The 20,293-nt window shown below is 39.7% G+C and overlaps 1 protein-coding gene across 1 annotated transcript in view; it reads left to right on the plus strand.

The window, feature by feature from the left end:
• The window catches only part of tspan18b (tetraspanin 18b), a 57,190-nt gene extending 37,704 nt beyond the window's left edge, over window positions 1–19,486 (plus strand). Inside the window, exons 2-9 of the mRNA XM_072434912.1 lie at window positions 173–256; window positions 11,392–11,487; window positions 14,552–14,746; window positions 15,336–15,410; window positions 15,972–16,070; window positions 16,754–16,930; window positions 18,131–18,214; window positions 18,732–19,486. Of these exons, the coding sequence (XP_072291013.1) occupies window positions 254–256; window positions 11,392–11,487; window positions 14,552–14,746; window positions 15,336–15,410; window positions 15,972–16,070; window positions 16,754–16,930; window positions 18,131–18,214; window positions 18,732–18,779 (777 nt within the window). The 5' untranslated portion in view covers window positions 173–253 and the 3' untranslated portion in view covers window positions 18,780–19,486. The remainder of the gene's footprint in view (window positions 1–172; window positions 257–11,391; window positions 11,488–14,551; window positions 14,747–15,335; window positions 15,411–15,971; window positions 16,071–16,753; window positions 16,931–18,130; window positions 18,215–18,731) is intronic.
• Window positions 19,487–20,293: the final 807 nt, after the last annotated feature.

The raw sequence follows: 20,293 nt of genomic DNA on the forward strand, positions 1-20,293 counted from the left end.
TCATTTTAAGCGCCCTAGAATCTGATTTTGTCCCAAGCTGCAGCTGCATCTGGCCTAAATGAATTAGAGCCGGCAGTGACAAATGTACCACTTTTCTTTCTTCTCGCTGTTTATTCATCCCATTAACACGGCCCTGACCCGGTGTTTCCCTTTTGTGTGTGTGTGTGTGCAGCTCATGAGCAGAGGAGAGTCGCACCAGTCTACCAGAGTCGTCCTCTTCACCTGAACAAAGACGTGGCCCTCACAGACACCCATGGTAAGAAAAACATACGGTTTTAATAATAGCGTTGCATCTGATCAGCAGTGAAAAGTAACTCAAGTATGACCCTGTCTCGTATAAAACCGAACTCTGTAGTTTACACCTTTACAGACATGTTCTTTATTTATCAAAAACATTGTCCAGCTGTCTAAACTTTTGTCTACCATTGACCACTCCTGGAATGAGGGATTGCGCGGTCAATTTATCGGAACGTTTACAGTTCATTTTTCCATATCGTGTCAAATGTCATGGACCCCAGATGTGTTTCCAATGTGAACTTTGAACTGAATCCTTCTAATCGCAAATGCAGAAGGATGGCAAAATTTTGTTTAATATTGGATAGAATTTGTAAACTTTACAAAACTAATTGGCATTAATAAGAACTTTATTGGTTGTAGAAATATAAGTTGTAATGTTTGAGTACAAGTTTCAGTTGGGTTTTTGTAATTCTTAGTAGTTGTATCTTCCAATGCAATAGTATGGAGTAATGTCTTTTATCTATCTATCTATGTAGTAGTGGTAGTCGTAGTTGTAGTCGTAGTGGTAGTCGTAGTGGTAATAGTAGTGGTAGTAGTGGTAATAGTAGTGGTAGTAGTAGTGGTAGTAGTGGTAGTAGTAGTGGTAGTAGTAGTGGTAGTAGTAGTGGTAGTAGTAGTGGTAATAGTAGTGGTAGTAGTAGTGGTAGTAGTAGTGGTAGTAGTAGTGGTAGTAGTAGTGGTAGTCGTAGTGGTAGTCGTAGTTCCTCTTGGCAAAATCCAATCTACCAAGTCAGCCTTGAGCAGCCAAAGTAAAGTCTTTCAAATTCACTGTATTGTTTGATTTGCTGTTGAAACTTTCCCTCACTCCTGCGTTTGACCTCGGGAAAAAAAAAAAAAAAACTTAAATATTTCCACTGCATTGATTCCCCTCCAGTGGCTTCCTGTTAATTCAGCTGCAAAACAGGGGAAAGTGCTTGTTGACAGACTCCTTTCAGTAAGATGCTGACAACATTGTTACTGTCGACAGGAGGCAGAGCATTTTGGAGAGCCGGACTGGAGCAAGTAGGGAGCAGCAGACAAGTGCTTTTGTCCCTAACAGCGCAGTGGGGCGGCTCCAGACCTTTGTTACTCTCTCATTTGCATCGGCATTCATAACATTAGTATTCTAGTCACAACTCTGTAGCCGCAGACACTATGGATGGAGAGGTTAAAGGGGACTTTTAGAACCAGACACTATCAAAAGTAATCAGTCATAGCACAGACATAAAAGAAGCCAGACAAACATGTGTGCGTCAGGTGATGGATGGATTCTGCCACACTGGAAAAAGTTCAGTTATTTAATTTAAATTGCATATGACAGGATAGACTACACATTTCACTAACATTTTATGAACATGATTATATTTTCATATTTTACACACAAAAAAAGATATGTTTCACCCCAGTTATAATTGTATTTCCTTGTTGGTCACTGACAGCAGATGTGACATAGATAGAAGTAATTCTACAACTGTTACCTAGCAACTGTATTGTAAACAAAGGCCACAATTACACATTAGTCATGATTTGACTAATTCTAAACTTCTAAACACTTTTATTTTGGTAAATGATTGTTTCTGACAGATAATTGTGTAGAAATTGTCCCTGCACTCTCAAAGGAATGGTGCTTATTGATGACACGGGTAGATGTATTCTGATTTAGAACACTGCTCTACTTCCTGTAGTTTTCAACTTCAACTTTTTTCCTTTTTTTTCATCTCAGAAACTGCAACTTAACAGATGTAAAACAATCATAATTATTCATCACAGGGACTAACCCACCAAACTAAGCATTAATTAGATACAGCACTTTAATCTTTTTCTAACAATCTATCGAGTCAGATCCTCTTGCTTGTGCTTTTATCTTCAGATCTAGAACTAACACAAATATGTTAAAGTTGCACATTTGTTGAGAAAAGTTCCTCAGCTTTCCATAATGACTTCATGTGCCTCCAGTCTCCACACGCATCCTTGCATTTAGGTTATGGGTTGTGTTATTTGGGGTGCCTAATATTAGAGCCTAACATTGGACTGGCAGACTGTATATTATTAATAGGCCCAGTGTCTGGTCTAGAACATGAAATATTGATGCTGGTCGCCCCCCAGTGCACAGCTACAGCCACTGAACCAGTACAAGTTCAAACTAAAAGTATAATGAAGGCTTTACCCAGATGGCAAAAGTACTAGTTCAAATCTATGGGGTATGGTAGTAGGCCTACAACTTCAAAATATTTTTAACTTGACTTATATAAGTTCAACCACTCATCGTTGAACCTATAAACAAGAAGCTGAAACCCATGAATGCGTTACATACCCAGTACTTATCTCTCCTCCTTTAACATGATTACTATTCACTATTCATTCAAGTAAACAATTCCTCCCAGATTTTAAGTTTTTATGAAGATTTCCCCCCAAATTTATTGCTTAATTGCAACGGCAACCGAGAACCGTTGCCATAGCTTGAAACCTTGAGTAAAGGTGATGAGTTCATTTAAGTGCCATTTAAAAAAAAAATTAATTGGAGGTTTGCTGTTAACTATATATAGTAAGGTTTTCAAAAGCCAAATGTATTTTACTGCAATCAAATTAAAATCCACTAAACATTGTTTCCACTGATGTAAACGATGGTGACAAATATAAGAAATGCTTTTTAATAGATATTCAAAACAGAGTTCTATTCTTTCAATTGAACTATATATATATTTATCTTTAGAAAACTAGCTTTACTCATTAAAATGAAAAAATCCATTGGATGAATTATAGTAGATGTTATATTTCCCTTTCTTTCTTTTGTTGTTCACGACTGGGATCCATGTAGACAAAGACATGCGACTCAAAGACAGACCTTATGTAATACTGAATATTGAACACATCGGGTTATTTTCATTTAACATGTTATTCACAAAGAAATAGAATCGGATCTCCCTTTTATCTGCCACAGTAACACCAACATACAAATTCAGTATTTTCCTCAAGGCTTTGTTTTGATCTTTGCATTGCCCGCAATCCTCAGCTTGTTAGATAAACTAGGTTACTCCGTTCCGTTCAATGTTCTTTTCATCAGCTGAACTTTAACTGCGCCTTAGATGTGCACACAACCACTACACACTTCTCAAAAAGGGATAACACAGCTTGAGGGCAGTCAACACCGAGGGGCTCGCTGTATTCAAATTAACATATGGCCCTCTGCTAAAGCCTGGGACTGATCTCTCATTAGACAAATGGCTGGCCAAGCTGTCCTCCAAAGAGCTCTTTTGTTTCCACACAGGAACTAGTGCTAAGTGGAGATGCCAAACGCCGCTCCGCAGACAAAGACCTTCTCACAACACATCCGGGTTGCCTTGACGACTACTGTCTATATTTAATCAACACTAAGATGTGGTAAAAATAACTTAATATACAGTTTTAGCAAATCTGCCAATATGCTTCACGGAGCCAAAGCTAAAATGAGGTTTGTTCCATTGTAACAAAAAAAACAAGAAGTACTTGTTGTGTTGAAGTTGAGTTGATCTTTGCCCCTTGTATGTTTACACACTGGGGGTCTTCCGCCTCAGTCCATTGCAGTAGGCAGCGTAAAACTATATTAGGAAAAAAAGTATCTGTAGCCTTTTTTTTTGAACTTTTTAAACATTATTGTCCTTGTTCAAAACGACTGAGGGTAAATCTATGTTCTCAGTATGCTGCAAAAACACACATTTCCAATACAATACATTGACATCATTAGCATCCAACTTTGAAACTGAATTATTTGTCATTTTGAAGGAAAGCCCCAAGAGCAGTGTTGTCATCTCTGGACTCTCCCCGTGGGAAAGTCCAGTCTCAGTCCAAACAGGCGCCTGGACACGTGTTCATGTGTCCATTGTGTGTTCCTGCTGTAGCCCTCACAGCAACATAACCTGTGACCATCCAGCGCTCTCCATATCTATACTTCCGGGGGATCGATGTGTCCCTGAGTGAGTGCCTGGGCCTGGTATCGATCCAGTATCTCTAGTCGCTCAGATAAAGGTGCCGATACTATTAAGTGAGAACCTGTGCTTTGAGGAAGAACCCAACCATCTCAATCACATCAGCCGTGGCGTTAAACAAGTAGCTATCAGTGCTCCTCCCCCACTGTTCTTATCTAAGGAGCCGGAGAATCGATTTCACTGTAGGAGTATGAGCAACTGTTGGCCTGGACTAACAGCTGGACTGTAGCCCGGGCGGGACGTCAGGAATGTGGCCTGTGGTGATGTTGACAACACATGGGCAGTGTGAGTCTCACTGCATTTGTTCACTGTGCGTCGGCTCCTGTTAATCAGCCTGTTGTTAGGAGTGTGTCAGCTGCTGGTCAGAGGACTACCAGTAATGCCTCAGGGAGCACACAATCTCATTTAAAATGAGCGGGCCAGAGATGAGAACCGTCGCAGGAGCAGATAAGAGCTGCTTTAGAGTCACGGCACATAGTACACCAACAATGGACCCGATGAGACATGGTCAAGTGTGAACTCCGCAGAGATTGGGCACTTTTAGGTAATTGCAATGGCCATATGAAACTGATACATACTCCCAAAAGTGCGAAAGTACTGGGCTGATGTAGCCTGTGGTTAGATCTGCAGCAGTAGAATGTGGGTGGAATATTTTCTGTGTCCATTGAATGAGACAAACTGTACCAACAATCAAGGACTGGACTAACACTGTGGCTGAAATTTCTCTCTGACTTATTTTTATTTTTTCTCCCCTGCTCTGCTTATATTTTCTGTGTTTCTATGTTCTATGTTTTGTATTATAAAACTGAGGTGGGGGAATAATATTTTCTGTGTCCTCCTGGATCTCACCAGCACTTGGACCTCCTCTATAGCAGCCCACGGCTGAGTGTTGCTCTCCGTGTGAGCTACACCCACACACTGAGTCTGATACCTTTCAGCTGCCTCTGAACACTTGTATGCACCTTTGCCTCTCAGTTGTTCATGTTGCATGAGTGCTGTATGCCCTCTACAGGAGCATACAGGGGTATAGCTGCTTAGCATTCAGCACACTTCAAAGCTGCTCCATGTGGCAGCACAGCCCAAGGCTCATTCTCTCTAATTGGAGGTTCATTAAGGGACATGTGTGCCTCCAGAGAGGCCCGCTCCGACAGAGGAGCCGCCTCCGCTCGGGATTTTGGGCTGTTTACTTCAGCAGCTGATGGAGGAAATCGAGCAATAGGAAAATAGGGGCTTAATTGAGATGAAGGGTGGTGTGGCATGTGTGTGGTCCCTCGGTGTCATTGTGAGGGGGCATTAGCTGTTCCAGAGGGACTTTAGAGTGTAGCTCACTAAATGGAAATGCTCACCTGCCCCAGCTGCAGAGAGCGCCAGGCCGCTGTCTGCTCCTTCAGGGTTCAATTACAGGTGATCATTTGCAGGGTCAATGACATCAAGCAGGTCAAGCTGCGACCCTTATCATGGCTACAGTTTAATGAATATTTTCTATTGGGGCTCACGTTCTCCGAGTATGGCGGGTAGTTTGGGGGATGTAGGAGGAGACACTGTGCCCTTGTAGTGCCGATGGCGACTGAGCGGGGAATATGCACTCACTTCATTAATCATGCCCAAAGTGTCATCTTCAAGGAGAACCTCAACCTTCAGGAGCCAGCCTGTGTATATATAGATCAATGTATCTTTTCATTCAATACACCTCATTTTAATGCTATAAAATATACATTTTGTCTTTCTAACTCTTCGATCTAAAACATGGAGACAGCCCGTAGCCATGTTTTACAATTCCACATTGAGAGGAGAAGAATGTAGGTCACATGCGTTTGCCCTCATTACAGAGCTCGGGCTTCTTTTAGGCGGTGCAAACTTCTCATTAAACCCCTATCAAACTCCACCACACTGCCCAGACTCTGCTGTTTGCCAGGAGTAAACAATGGGATCGTGCTGTCAAGAGCCTCCTTGTGTTGTCAGTATTGGAAGACGTGGCAGACAAGTTGACATTTACTGGATATCTCTGTGAAAATACTGCCATTTTCACTGTCACATTGAGAACATGCGTGCAGTGAAATTCCCACTCGTGAGCACTGGGCAAAAATAGGCGCGGAGTCAGCCACCACAGTATATCATCTCAATATCGCTAGTGTAATGTGCAAATGGCAACAGCCAAGCAAATATTGTCAGCAGCTTGCATTTGGCTGACAGATAAGTTTACTTTGGGTAATTATGCATCTCATTTAGCATCAACCCCAAAATAGCAGATATGTAGTTCTATATTTTCTGCATTTTTATTATAGTGGTTTTGTATTTTAAGACACAATAGTAGTTGTTTTTGTTTAGTTTTATCCTTAAATATCCAAAGTTATATCCAGTTCTATGGTCCCTGTGGCCCATTTAAAGGCGAATGGAAGACATGGTGTTGAATACAGCGCCTCATAGATCTCAGTTCAATATTTATACATATGATAGTGAATAATTTGCACTTTGGCATGTTAATAAAATATTGTGATACATTTTTCCAACAGAATTCTTTCCAAACAGAAGATTGTGTGTTTCTCCACTGGGACGTGCTTATACAATATTCCCATTCTTCATCAGTAAAAAAAAAACAACAATACACAATTTCCTTCTTTTTCCCATACATTTTTAATACATCTACTAAAATTGTTGTCAAGATTAATAATGCATTCATAACGTTTTGAGACTATTCCCCTAGTTCTGAATTGTATGTTTTCATTTGATCAGAGGGTTGGTGTGGCTTTGTTTACTACATCTTTAAGTTTGAAGTGCTTTCCAGAGAGTAAGAACATATTTTACCCATGGATTTTGTATTTTTTTTCTGGATGACGCAACAGTCTATTGTCTGCCTGTTTCCGTCTGTTAACCCTAACCCTAACATTTCGCTTCTAGATATACAAAAAATTTAAGTACTTGCTGTACTGTTATACGCCATAAAAGGAACTCTTCTTTTTGTTCCTGGTTACAAACTCCAGTTACCTATGGCTCGCCCCCCGGTTGCGCTTTAACTGTATTGCAACTTTAACATTGAACCTTCCTTTTTTAATCCTGCTGTAATTTGTTGATGCAGGTACGACTCCTGGGGTGTGAACTTAGCCTCTTTGTGTACAAATAATGTTGCCTGCAGAATCTTCAGTGCTACTTAAGCGTCGAAGCGTATACGGTCGGCCTGTGATGGATGAGGACCTATGCTCTCTCGGGAGTCATGGGAACGACCAGTTTGTTTACGCTGCACTTTCTCTGGGGTCTCGGTGGCAGGTTGATTTATTCGACACTGCTGTGGACCATAGACTTCTTATGCTGGAGCCTTTACCATAAATGTACTGCCCACTTAATTTTTTGGAGTGTCGGATGCACGGAGTTTACAAAAAATGTCTGAAGATCATACATTTCTGTCGACCTGAAACATTAAAGTAAAAAGGGAGAAACGGGGACACTTCTGAACATTGTGGACTGAGCTGCTAAATTGGAATCTCAAATTGCAAAAAACTGCTTAAAGCTATACAGAGATTGGATATAGCTATTTCTAAAAAACATAGTATGTAATTGTGCCTGTATGAATGTGTTTAGTCATCAATATGACTTGCATGGTAGAAGGACAATGATTTTACAAAAACAAAGCCAGAGAGGGAGAGCGCAGTTTTTATAAATAATGTTAGTAATCGCAACATTCCTATTGTTTTATTGTTCTTTATGTTGGTCCCAAGCCTTAATAAATGAAAAGAGTAGTAAATGGCATATAGGCTTGGACAATATGGTGATAAAACTCAATTCGAGAGCTCATCCCTTTGGCAATCTGCTTTTTTCATATCACAATTCATTATTTCTGTTTTTAATGCGGCTCAAACTGACTTTTTTTCCTCCCACTTTTTTCATTGGTCAGCCTCTGTTAGGGTCTAGATGAGTGACAGGAGGATTTGACCAATCACTTTATTCTCTTATTCTCTCACTCTTGAAGACAATATGCCTTTGATAAAATCTAAATTGTGATCTCCAAAAAGCAATCATGATACACATTTTTGCCATATTGCCCACCCCTAGAATGGCATGCTATATTTGACACATATTTATTATTTTGACCCTGAATGCAAAATCCCAAAGTTCTTTCATTCTCACCTATTAGTCAAACAAACAAGTTGTTGTTTCAGTCCAAGATTATTTTTCAGCGTGTGTGCTTGCACCCTACACTTTCTAATCTTCCTTGCCAAAACCTAACAAAGGGCCCTGCAGCAGGGATAATGGCTCTGCTGTTGCTCTGTCTCTAATACATGCAAATCTCAATTAAGACCTGCTGCGCCTTCATTAGGCCTTTCAGCGCGCCTCTGAAAAGGGAAGGGTTAATTAAAGCTCTCCTCGTTTGTACAAGACTCTTGGGTCGCTCTTAAGGCTGTGATCAATACCACGGCATCTCATTATGATTTAGAGGAGGTGTTTAAATGTAGCGCCAAATCAATTTTCCCTCAGAGTGGAATGGGGGAATAAGTCCTCTGCACAGCGAGGGGAAGAAATGTTCTCATTTTGTGTTAACTGGCTCGGAGCAAGACAAAGGCGGCTTGCTTCATATTGTTCAGTGTTCTATCACGGCAATTGGAATAATGAGGGGAAACTTTCAGCCATGTTTAAAGCATAATGGAGTTAGGAATATAATGGAAACTAAATGAGGAATTGCTGTTGGTTTCTTAGTTGGGAAATTCTAATGAAAGAAGATGAACCTTGAAATAAGGAGCTCTTTTAGTTTATTTTCTAAACCTCATTTGCTAGTTTTACTCTAGAATAAAGTAATACATAGTAGCCTAGTAGGTGTATTATGATCACGCTTAGCACGACTGTGACGGTTGTTTTCGCAGCATGACCAAAGTGAATGTCTCACAAGCAGACACTAGAGACAAAACTGGGTGAAGCGTCTTGTCCAAGAACACAACATCAAGATGCAACCCTGAGGTGGGGTTTGAACTTGGCTGCAAGATATACCACAATAGAATCTATATCACAATTTGAAGAGAATCTTGAATTGGCAAACAGCAAAAACTGCAGTTATTTAAGTAGCATCATTTCCTGTAAACAATAAAAACATCCTGTCTTATAATGTATATGACCTGCTAATCCCTATTTCTGGGTTTCAAAATGATGAGGAATTAGAACTGTTGTCATAGGGATTAACATAGAGATTTTTAGCATTGCTTAGGAGTTCTTACATACATTTTCTCTCTAATGAACCTTAAAAATTTGAACTCGGAACAGAATCTTACTATTAAAACACAAATCAGGAATATCGTGATTGGTTGTTTTCCCATAATAGTTCAGTCCTAGTTTGAACCCTCAACTCTTTGGTTAGTGAACATCACCTCAACCTCAAGAGTTTTTTTTATTTTTTTTACTGCCATTTGAAATACCAATGCAATCAGTGCTTTTTCCCTCTTAAAAGCAGTCCCACCAGTCAGCAGTGCTTGAGAACGAGTGGATTTTCTGAGTTTGATGTTGCCCCTCTTGAAAATGATGCTTCGCCTGTCGATAAAGGGAAAGTTGGGGTGAAGGAGGTGCATTGGCAGGCTGCAGAAGTCCTTCAAAGAGAGGGAGGATTCAAAGGCTGAGTCGATGCTAACCCCGGCTTCACTCTCAGAGACATCACTGGAGGATCGGCCTGACACCACAGTCTGAGAGAAAACCAGCGCGAGATCTGGAGATTACCGCTGACAGAAATACTCCAAAGTGTTCACAAAAGACTGAGAGGAAAGCTTTTAGACTTTTCAATTCGGGCCTGAAAGTGTGTTGCTGCTTTATTGTGTAAATGCAAATCCTTTGAGAAATTGGGTTTTAATCTGCTTGATTGGAGTGTTTTCGTGTTTGCCTTTCCTCCTCGTGTTACTTTGTACAGGGACCAGCAGTTATGGTCTATTATGAACCAGCAATAGTAGAAATGATTAGTGCAAAAGCAGCAATTACTTTTTAAGAACACTTTTGAACAAATACTTTTTTTTGCTTTTAAGTATAGCGGTTCAATGGTAGCTTTAAATAGCATGATTTTAAATGTACAATATCACAAACAGATTACAACTTAAATCTACAAACTACAAAACAATAATTCAATTTTTGTTGCATAGAATGAGTTCCCATTCGATGCATGTCTTCTAAAATGTTTCACTCCTACCTAAGTACTACCTAAGATAACATTTGTCTTTCCGAGTATCACCAAATCTAAACCCGGACTATATCAAGCTTAAATTAGAGCTAACCCAGGTCTAAAATTGCCCTAAAACAAGTATAAATAAAGGATAAAGCATTTCTAAATAAGGATTAACCCGAAAGAGGACAAAAGTATTGATACAAAAGAAAAATACTACTTAATACTCAAACTCCAGAAGGCCCAGCTGTACCACCAATCGTACACGTACCTCAGTTTGAAAACCGCTTCCTTAGACAGCCTGCTGTTATGCGAGATCTCATTCATTTGAAGCTTATGGGTTAAATACACTGAAAGCTTCTTGGCAGATCAGTTATAGACATACTGTATATAGGACCATTTATATCCAGAGAAAGACACCGTTTTGGCTTAATGCAGGAGCGGCTTTCTTCATATTCATTAGTCTCTGCTGCACCAGGATGGACCCTCATCAGGTAAAGTGTGTTTATGTCAAAGAGAAGGCTGGCTTATGGGAGCAAAGGGCCTCTGCTTCTCATTACGTTAAAGGGGAAGGCCATACGTGCGCTGTTAATGCACAAGGAGACCCAGAGTCATATCCTTAAAACGCCCTGAAATAGAGCAAGCTGGCGACCCCATCTGTCCAGCCCAGTGTGAAAGGATAATCAAGCCGGCTGACGGTGGAAGTGCATTTTAAAATGACATAAGATGTGTCAGGTCGGCCGACAGTGCGTAGGACAAACGTGTAGTTACTTTGAGATTGCAGAGAAGCTGCGGTAGAGCGCCGAGGGGAATAATGCTTGGATTTTCTGTTGAAATTGGACCAGATGAACTGACAGAGCTGTGAGTCTGTGTGTTTTTTTTTGCTTGAGTGGCAGAATTCATTAAATAAGTGAGCGTGTTTTTTTACAGCCTGTGTTGTTCCGTTGGCAGGAGAATAATGGGGCGGATACGGTGAGTGTTTGGCGCTATTCAAAATGGTTTGTGTTGGTGTCTTTCCTCCAGGGGCAGGGAGAGGCTTCAACGAGGGGGACCACCATGGAGGGGGACTGCCTCAGCTGCATCAAGTACCTCATGTTTGTCTTCAATTTCCTCATCTTTGTAAGTATTTCTGTGGGAAACTTGTCTGTTTGATGTTTAAGTATCCAAAGTTCAGACTTAAAGGAGACATTTGTGAGGTTTTAACCACATCATAACGGTGTTGTATTTTGATTTTCTCAGAAAGGTTCAGTTTTCACGTATCCCCTATCTCTGCCCAATTATATGTTCTTGCAAGTATTCCAAAAAAAAAATATTAAAATTTCAGATTCATGTAGCCACTTTTAACTTTGAAATCAAATAAATTAAAATGGTATAGTTCAATACGAAGAGGAAGAACTCAAAAGATCTTACAGGAAAAGCAAGAACTCAAAAGATCTTACAGGAAAAGCAAGAACTCAAAAGATCTTACAGGAAAAGGAAGAACTCAAAAGATCTTACAGGAAAAGCAAGAACTCAAAAGATCTTACAGGAAAAGGAAGAACTCAAAAGATCTTACAGGAAAAGGAACAAAGTCAGTATTATTTGTAGAGCTGCAGTTAAAATGAACAGAAATGTGTAATTTAGTTGAAAGGTGCACTAAGTGACTTTTCTGATGGGAGTTCCACCTCCTGCTTGTTACCGTGGAGATGTTATTGCTTTACCGTGCTTTTCCAATGTGACAATCAGGCAAAGCCACCAGATCATGGTATAGGTCATATCTGTGGAGAAGGTGAGGTGACCCTGCTCAAAAGAATGTTTTTCAAGGTATTTTGAACATTCAAAATTGCAATTAAATAAATGCAACAAAGATACATTTCATGCCTTGCTGTGAAATGTTACAGGAAAAACAATAGTATCTCCCAGTCCCCACCATAAAAGCTACACAGTGCACCTTTAATTAAATATATTGCAAAAACTGACTTGCATTGAAGACTTAAGGTGATATTACTCTGTACTATACATAAACGCTTTTGTCAAGTGATATATTCAAGACTACGCTATAAAGTCAAATTTGGTTTGGCAAAATGAACAAAACATGTATAACAGAATAAAACCTTTTATGCAGGTGAGCTGAGGACATCCCTCCCCCGTCCCACTGCACGTCCCGGGACCGTGTTTTGTACATGTCTGGTCTAATAATTTAAGATGGTCTGGTGGCCGCCCCCTGCCCCTCTCTCTAATAGAAACACATTTGCATTTCATTAGATGGAGCCAATCTGTGCTCTGATTGTATCAAATTCAGCTTTGATTAGATTTGAGAGCCCGACACACATCTGAGGCCACACGCTTTGTGACTGGCACCTGGGTTTATCTGCGCCGATCGGACAATGAGCAGTAATCCTGTTATTCTCAGGCTGTGAAGGAGGCGGGTGAGAGGAAAGGGTTTGTCTTTTCCTGCTTTATTAAGTGCAGTCAAACTATTTAGAGTCTCCAGCAGAGCTATGGACGTGACTCTAACCTCACAATAAAAATCTGTTAGTTGTGACATATCCCACCTGTCACCAACAACTAGGGATGTCACGATATCACATTTGAGTGTTTTTGTAGTTCTTATGATTATATCGTGACCTCTCCTCCCATCCAATACCCCGGTTGTCTTTGCTTATTTCACACACTCTCGAACAGTATTTTTCAAGCCCAACGAGCTCCTAAAATGGCTACCTCTGCTGCTGCTCCGCTTCGGTGGTGCTCATTTGTGGAGACCCAGGTCTTTGCCCGTGACAGGAAGACAGCTCGGATCTCGTTCCCCCACCTCAGCACTCTCCTTTCTTAATCACATGAGTCAGTTTGAGCCCCTGCACCTCCTGTATGTATAGGGCTTTACTGGGAGGCGTGGTAGCTCTGAAATAAGCCTGCCGTGCTGTGGATATCCCTGGCAGGTTGGGGGTTAGCGAAAACAGGGTCTTTCTCTTCCCATTCCCACCAAGACTGTAGATGAACCCAATTGTATATGTTTTCCTCTCCCATTGTACTACTTTGCATTTGTCTTCCTGGTGTCTGTGTTATGGTTTCAATGGTTTCAGGTTGCAGCGTCAGAATATTATTATTATTACTACTACTTTATTATTACCTCATGCTTGAAGAAGACGTATTGCACATTATTTCTGGTATTTATTGTCAAACATAGATCATTACTTTACAGTTTGTTCATTTAAAAAACACAATATTAATCTATTACAACGTAGAATAGAAATAGAAATGTATAATGGAAATGTTTAAACTTTTCAAAACTGCCAAACTGATTCTCTGCTGCTGCTGCCCCCTTCTTCATTGTGGCATTTCACATTAAGTATCGGGTTACAATTTGTGATGTTTTTTAAAAAGAGAGAGAGAGAGAGAGAGAGAAAGAAAGAAAAAAAATGCAACATTTTTGAGGGGGAGAAAAAAGTTGAATGCGTCAAATGCAGAATAACTGAAACATTCATGAATCAATCAAAATACAGCTTCAAGTAAGCTAACAACATGGTTACGGCCTGTCTATTGTGCCTGTCTCCTTTAAAGGTGCATTATGTAACTTTTCTGGTGGGGGGTCTGCCTCTTGTCTCCACAGAAATGTTATTGCTATTCTTGCAATGTTCCACAATATAGCATCTAACATATCTTTTTTATATTATTTAGTCAAATCCGTTTACATACATTAAAAACATGCATTCTTTGCGTGAGTCTAGACAGTCCAGTCTAAACAATAACATATTACAGACATCAAAAAGTTACAAATGGTGCACCTTTAAGACCTCTGTGTAATCCTCAGTCATCTGTTCATTATGTGTTGTGTTATGGCCTGATTTCTACAAAAGTCTGTCACATTCAACAATCCGGGCATCAGCGTAATTCTGATCTTAACTTTACACAATTGTATGTTTATGTCATGAAATATAAAAGTATAACTGTTCCGCAGCATCAAACATCTGCTACATCCAGGGAGTTGGACTAGCGCAACGTAAAACTTTAACTAACCTTTTGTATATACATTTTCCCGCAGTTTAATTAGTGAAAAGAAACTCATAATTTTTCAATATAAGAAATCTTGTTGATTTTTTTTTTTCCTGCCACTCGGGATTCCATGATCCTTTGATTCCTCATTAAATTTTCAAAAGCCTGTCTTGTTTTGTCTAACCAGCATTATCTATCTTTCCCCCGTCAGCTGGGAGGATCGTTCCTGCTGGGCGTGGGGGTGTGGGTGCTGGTGGACCCCACAGGCTTCAGGGAAATCGTAGCAGCAAACCCACTGCTGTTCACTGGGGTCTACATCGTCCTGGGCATGGGAGGCATGCTCTTCCTCCTGGGCTTCCTCGGCTGCTGCGGAGCCATCAAAGAAAACAAGTGTCTGCTCCTCTTTGTGAGTCCACTGAGCAGATTATGTGCAATGTGTTCTGAGTCTTATTAGGAGTTGTACAGTGTGTTCCTTTAAAGATAAGACCATTTTTAGGAACAGAATTGTACTGTCTGGTAAAAAGCTGATTGTCTAAATGGAGATGAAATTGCTTTGTCATTAAATGTATCCATGTCCAGGAAGTGAAGCAGGCGATGCCACCAGGTCACATGACATCCTAGAGCTGTATATAATGCATGTTTTTGAGCAATAACAATTGAATAAATGCAAAAAAATAAATACTTTTAAAGTGTGGAACATTTTAGTTAAAGTATACATGTTCATAGAGCGCTTCTGAATAAAAGCTGCGCCAATGAAATCTACAAAGAAAAAATAAATTGTACATATACGGCATATAGCCTACATTGTGTATATATAGCCTACATCTAGCCTACATTGTGTATATATAGCCTACATCGTGTATATATAGCCTACATCGTGTATATATAGCCTAAATTGAAGCGGGCTCAGTCACATTGAGATTTATAGTGATTACATGTGACCTCACTAACCCCGTTTATACTGTTTCTGTGTGTTTCCTGTGTTCTTATTGCAGTTCTTCATGCTCATCCTCCTCATCTTCTTAGCAGAGCTGGCTGCTGCCATCTTGGCCTTCATTTTCCGGGAGCATGTAAGTTTTAACATTTCATTATGCAACATCTGGTTGTTTCATATATATTTCTCTTTTCTTTCAAATGGTCGTTATTTGACCTTTGAACCAGACAGTGGCACCTCACAACATGGAAACGGTTGAGCAAAACCACCCACATTAAGGTCACTCAGGCCTCAGGCCAAATGTTTGTTTATGTGAATCCCCGTTTTAAAAACTGCTGCTGCTACAAGTAAAGGCTTGTACTGTTCATAGATCTTTGAGTGTACTGAGGGGCACAGACATTTTTCTTTTAAATTGTTGACTTTTTTACGTCGAGTTAGTTAGAGCATACTCATTTTTGTGAATGTGAATGATGTCCCTTTGTGTTTATTTGAGTTTGCAGGACAACATTACATCTTGTTTACATTCATAAATTGTACTGTGAACAATGCCTCATCTGTCAGTGGGACATTTTCAGCTTCAAATATGTAAAAACAACCAGCTGAATTCTACTCCTTAAATGATTACTGAGTACGTCTGCATGGCCTGGAAAGAATCCCCCTCATAGTAAAACGACTTTGTCCTGTGCTTGACCTTTAGCTGACCAGAGAGTACTTCACCAAGGAGCTGAAGAGGCATTATCAGGGCGTCAATAACACGGACGTCTTCACTTCTACATGGAACGCCATCATGAACACGGTACGGCCACCAACACACGGCCTCTGCCAACTGTCTGTGTGGCAGCCCAACCGGCTTTGTTTACACACAGTTTAGGTCGGTGTTCATGCCGGGTTGCCACATGTACACATAGTTGCACTAAGTTCTCATCAGAAGGAAAAGGAGTTTTCAAAACTACTGTTACATAGCTAAATCTTATTGAAACAAGTCAGAACTTATCCTGTTTTTGGGAAATGTTGTTTTATATGTTACAGGTAACAAATTGTAGATTTTACATAAGATAAGGGAACATTTATTTGTCAGATAATGGGGGAATTCCACTTCTATAATGTATTAAACCTTCAAAAAGTGTCTACAGATTCTAGTGTTACCCTGTCAAACTACTTGATGGCATGGAAAGGAAATTGTGAGGGTAAATAAATCGATTTTTAGTCATTTGAAAGAGCCTGAAATCTTCGTAGATACAGTATGTAAAATAGTTTAATGATTACGGGTGGCAAATTGTACAAATTGCACGTCAAAACAAATGTAAACCTTAAACATTTCCCGTTTTCGACCTGACTTCACAGCCTGTTGCCTTTGAACGATACAAACCCAGACATTTAGGTCGCTGCTCCTTCACTCTTGCCACATGAACACTCTACTGACCACAGTTGCACAAATAGGCAGCACTCACTTCTAATGGCCTCTTCATTGTCCTCTAGTTTGACTGCTGCGGAGTGAACAGCCCAGAGGATTTTAAGGACAGCCTTTTCCGGCTCATCAACCCGGATCATGTGGTGCCAGAGGCCTGCTGCCAGCGCGCCAATCAGGCCGGAGATCTCAGCTCCATCAGCCAGGAGCAATGCTTATCGGGAAATATGATGTTCCGCAATAATAAGGTAACTGCGTGACAACCATCCTATCAGCTCCTCGCCCGTTCCCCATGCGCTCGATCTGTCCCGCCTGCGTTTCAAAGCACATTTCAACTTAATTAGCTGGAGACAGTTGAGGGGTGACACCCAGGGACCACTGAGCCGTCTCCATGGCTGGTTAGTGCCATAGTTGGTATTCAGTGAAAGTATGTGCAGTGCTGAAACATGCAAAATGGGAAAGCTGAATATTTTTTTTTGTAGAGGTGGTTTTGTTACTGGAGTCTATTGCAGCAACAGTGGGGGATTGAACATAGAATGACACAATCACCATAAAAACAACACATTTAACATCATCATGAGCTTTATTTCACTCACTTGCCTGGTCCATGCAGTATTAAAAGACGGCGCACAGACGCAGCAAACAACAAAAACAAAGGATACATAATACTTTTTGTCGATTCTCAGAAAAATGTATAAAACTGCACTGTTGTACCTGGCTTACATTTTTGAATTTAATTTCTGAAATAGATTTTTTTTTTAAACATCATGTGATATTGATGTGATAGTGCCCTTAGACCTTATTATACCTTTTGTTTTTATTTTTGTGTGTCTGTGCAGCACTTTGGAAACCGTCTCCGTTTATAATATGCTGTATGAATAAAGTCCATTTGGATTTATCAACTTCAATAAAATATTTAACTCCTAGTTGTATTATTTTCTCAAAACGTTTATTGGAAAAATGTTTGCACTTCCTTTTTCCTTAATCTTAAAAATGTGATTGGTCTGATGGCCTGTCAATCACTCCTTTTTATAAATTCATTAAGCATTACACCATCATGTTTATTTCACAGTAGTAGTGCTGTCATGGCTTACAGTTAAAAGTCTAAAATTAGAAGTTGTAAAATGAAGTGGTGAAAACATTGCTTGTAACTCTGAGGCGAGTGACAGTGAGAGCAGATAGAAGAGGATAAACCGTGCATTCCACCTGTTGTTGTTCAAACCTGTAGAACAATGGCTGCCTGATCTCCGGGCTGTGTTTATTCACACAAAGAGCCTCATTAAAAGACAGTGAGGACGTTTTTCTCCGGTCTTTCAATCATCCTTTTGTTCACCGCCTCACTCGATTAAAGCCGCAGTGTTGCTTTAATTGTGTCTATTATTCACCACGTTCATTGTTGTGTATGGCCCAATCATTCACAGTGTGTCTGCTGCTCTTTGTGTCCACAGGGCTGTTACTCTGCCGTGGTCGACTACTTTGAACTGTACATCTACGTGGCTGGAGCGCTGGCTATTGTGGTGCTGACCATTGAGGTAAACAAGCACTGGATCATTTTATATGCCATATTTTATACCTATGTGAAAGAGGTTATTTATTTTGTGTAAAGTTTGCAGTTATTGAAAGGGCATATAATTGTAATACAAATGGCAAGTTCGCCATCTGGTGGTCAATTGCAGTGCAGCAACTAGCACACCAAGCATAACATTATTACCACAAAGAGAATGTTTATTAGTATTTCTTTATTATACAATATATTTGGGTACACATGCATCTCGTTTTTAAGTTAGTTCAAAATAGTTTGAAAATGAAGTTAACCAAAGTCAAAATTGTTCAGGGGCAAAAAATAAAAAAAATTATTGTTAAATTTCACTGATGAGCTACTGTAGCTCAGACCTGTTATAAGCATGTCAAAGTACACAATATGTTCTACAACTGGATAAAATATAATAAGTAAATAAAGCAAGTTAAAAATGTTTGAATTTACAATCGAGGGAAGACTATTTCAGTGATATTATATTAACAATTTGTTTTTTGTTTTCTCTTTTGCAGCTTTTTGCCATGGTCTTTGCAATGTGTCTCTTCAGGGGAATCCAGTAGAGCTACACCATCTGTGAACTTCTTTTAAAAAAGGGAATTCAGGAGCAAAACAAAAAAAAGATAACATTTGTAAAGTTGTCATTCTTTTTGTATTGGCTTATGTAACGTTAAACCACTCTAGTACTTCACAGCTGGACTTTTGAGGTACTAGACCCCATAAACATTTAACACACGCACCCAAAGCATAGATCAGCGTGAAACTGATGTAAAAGATTGTGTTAAGAGTAATTAGGACCAGGTCTGTAGTAGACTGGGTTTGGTGCCAGCACCTGAGCAGAAGGCACTGCACTGACGTTTGGATGAAGAATATTTATATTAAGTAAAGTTGGCTTAATTGTGTAAAAATGTGTTCTATGTACACTTTGTTTGGCTGTTTTCCCTTTTTCATACTACTTACTGTAACACCCCCTTTACATGCCTTCTACAGCCACTCTTCTTCAATGCTGTGTTATATATAAGCTGTGTGAGAATGAGACCGAATGTTTGCCATGTGTAAATATTGAATGCTCTATTTGAATGTGTATTACGGTAATGAATGAGCATGTGATTGTGTAAGCCCCGCCCCCTTTGAGCTCAAGACTCTTTTTCTATTTGTTCAGTGATGTTTATTGCAATAGTGGTTTTGCTCTGTGGTTTTAGGTGGTGAAATGTATGTGTTTGTACGAGACTCATGAAAAGTCAGTGACATAAATGGCATTTGAAACGACCGTCTTTGTGTCTTTACTCTCACGCACATCCATGCTTGTGTTTATTAGTATTCTATATTCTATAATGGTTTTCAGATACTAGAGAGAGGATGTCATACACCCACAAGGTGCAGGTAAAAGTTTTCCTAAATTATTATAAGAGATATCCAAAAAGAAGATCTACAAATGTTTAACCTGATCATTTATAACTTGGCCATTGGTTCTCAAACAAGTAAACTTACCAAGAAGATATTTGGCCTTCTGAGTACAATTAACTAAGGTCTAGACCATTGTTTCACTTGTTCTAAATCAGGACCAGTCAAGAGGAGGACAAAAATTGGGATTAAACTGACTCCAAATTCAATAAATGTTTCTGGTATCCATGGAGAGGTCTGTTCTGCCTGGAATATTCTGCATTATGTTATTAACATTTTCTTCATGAAGATCATTTGTAGGTAACGGCTCAGGGCCAAGTAGCCAACTTTTTAGCTATAAAACACTAATGATAAATACAAAATAGGATATTTCAGGCAAAGCAATCAAACATCATTATGAAGACCAGAAAAGTCGCCACGTTTAAGAAATAGTTCCTCCATTCAAGTGTATTTCTGTGTTGTGATGCATCTGAAATGCATCAATATAGATTTCTTGGATTGATTTTTCACATATATAAGAATAAAAGCATGACAAATGATTATGATTCACATAAAGATACGAATACTAGCTGGTAACACCATGCATCACTGTATTGACTCCCCCTTCAGTTCCAAAACGCTATAATTATTGATGAGAATATGTAATGATGCTCGCAGAAATGGGTCATTGCAG

Source organism: Eucyclogobius newberryi, unplaced genomic scaffold, assembly GCF_026437365.1.
Source record: "Eucyclogobius newberryi isolate DKJ021-1_F unplaced genomic scaffold, fEucNew1.0.hap1 SCAF_7, whole genome shotgun sequence".
Taxonomy (NCBI): Eukaryota; Metazoa; Chordata; class Actinopteri; order Gobiiformes; family Gobiidae; genus Eucyclogobius; species Eucyclogobius newberryi.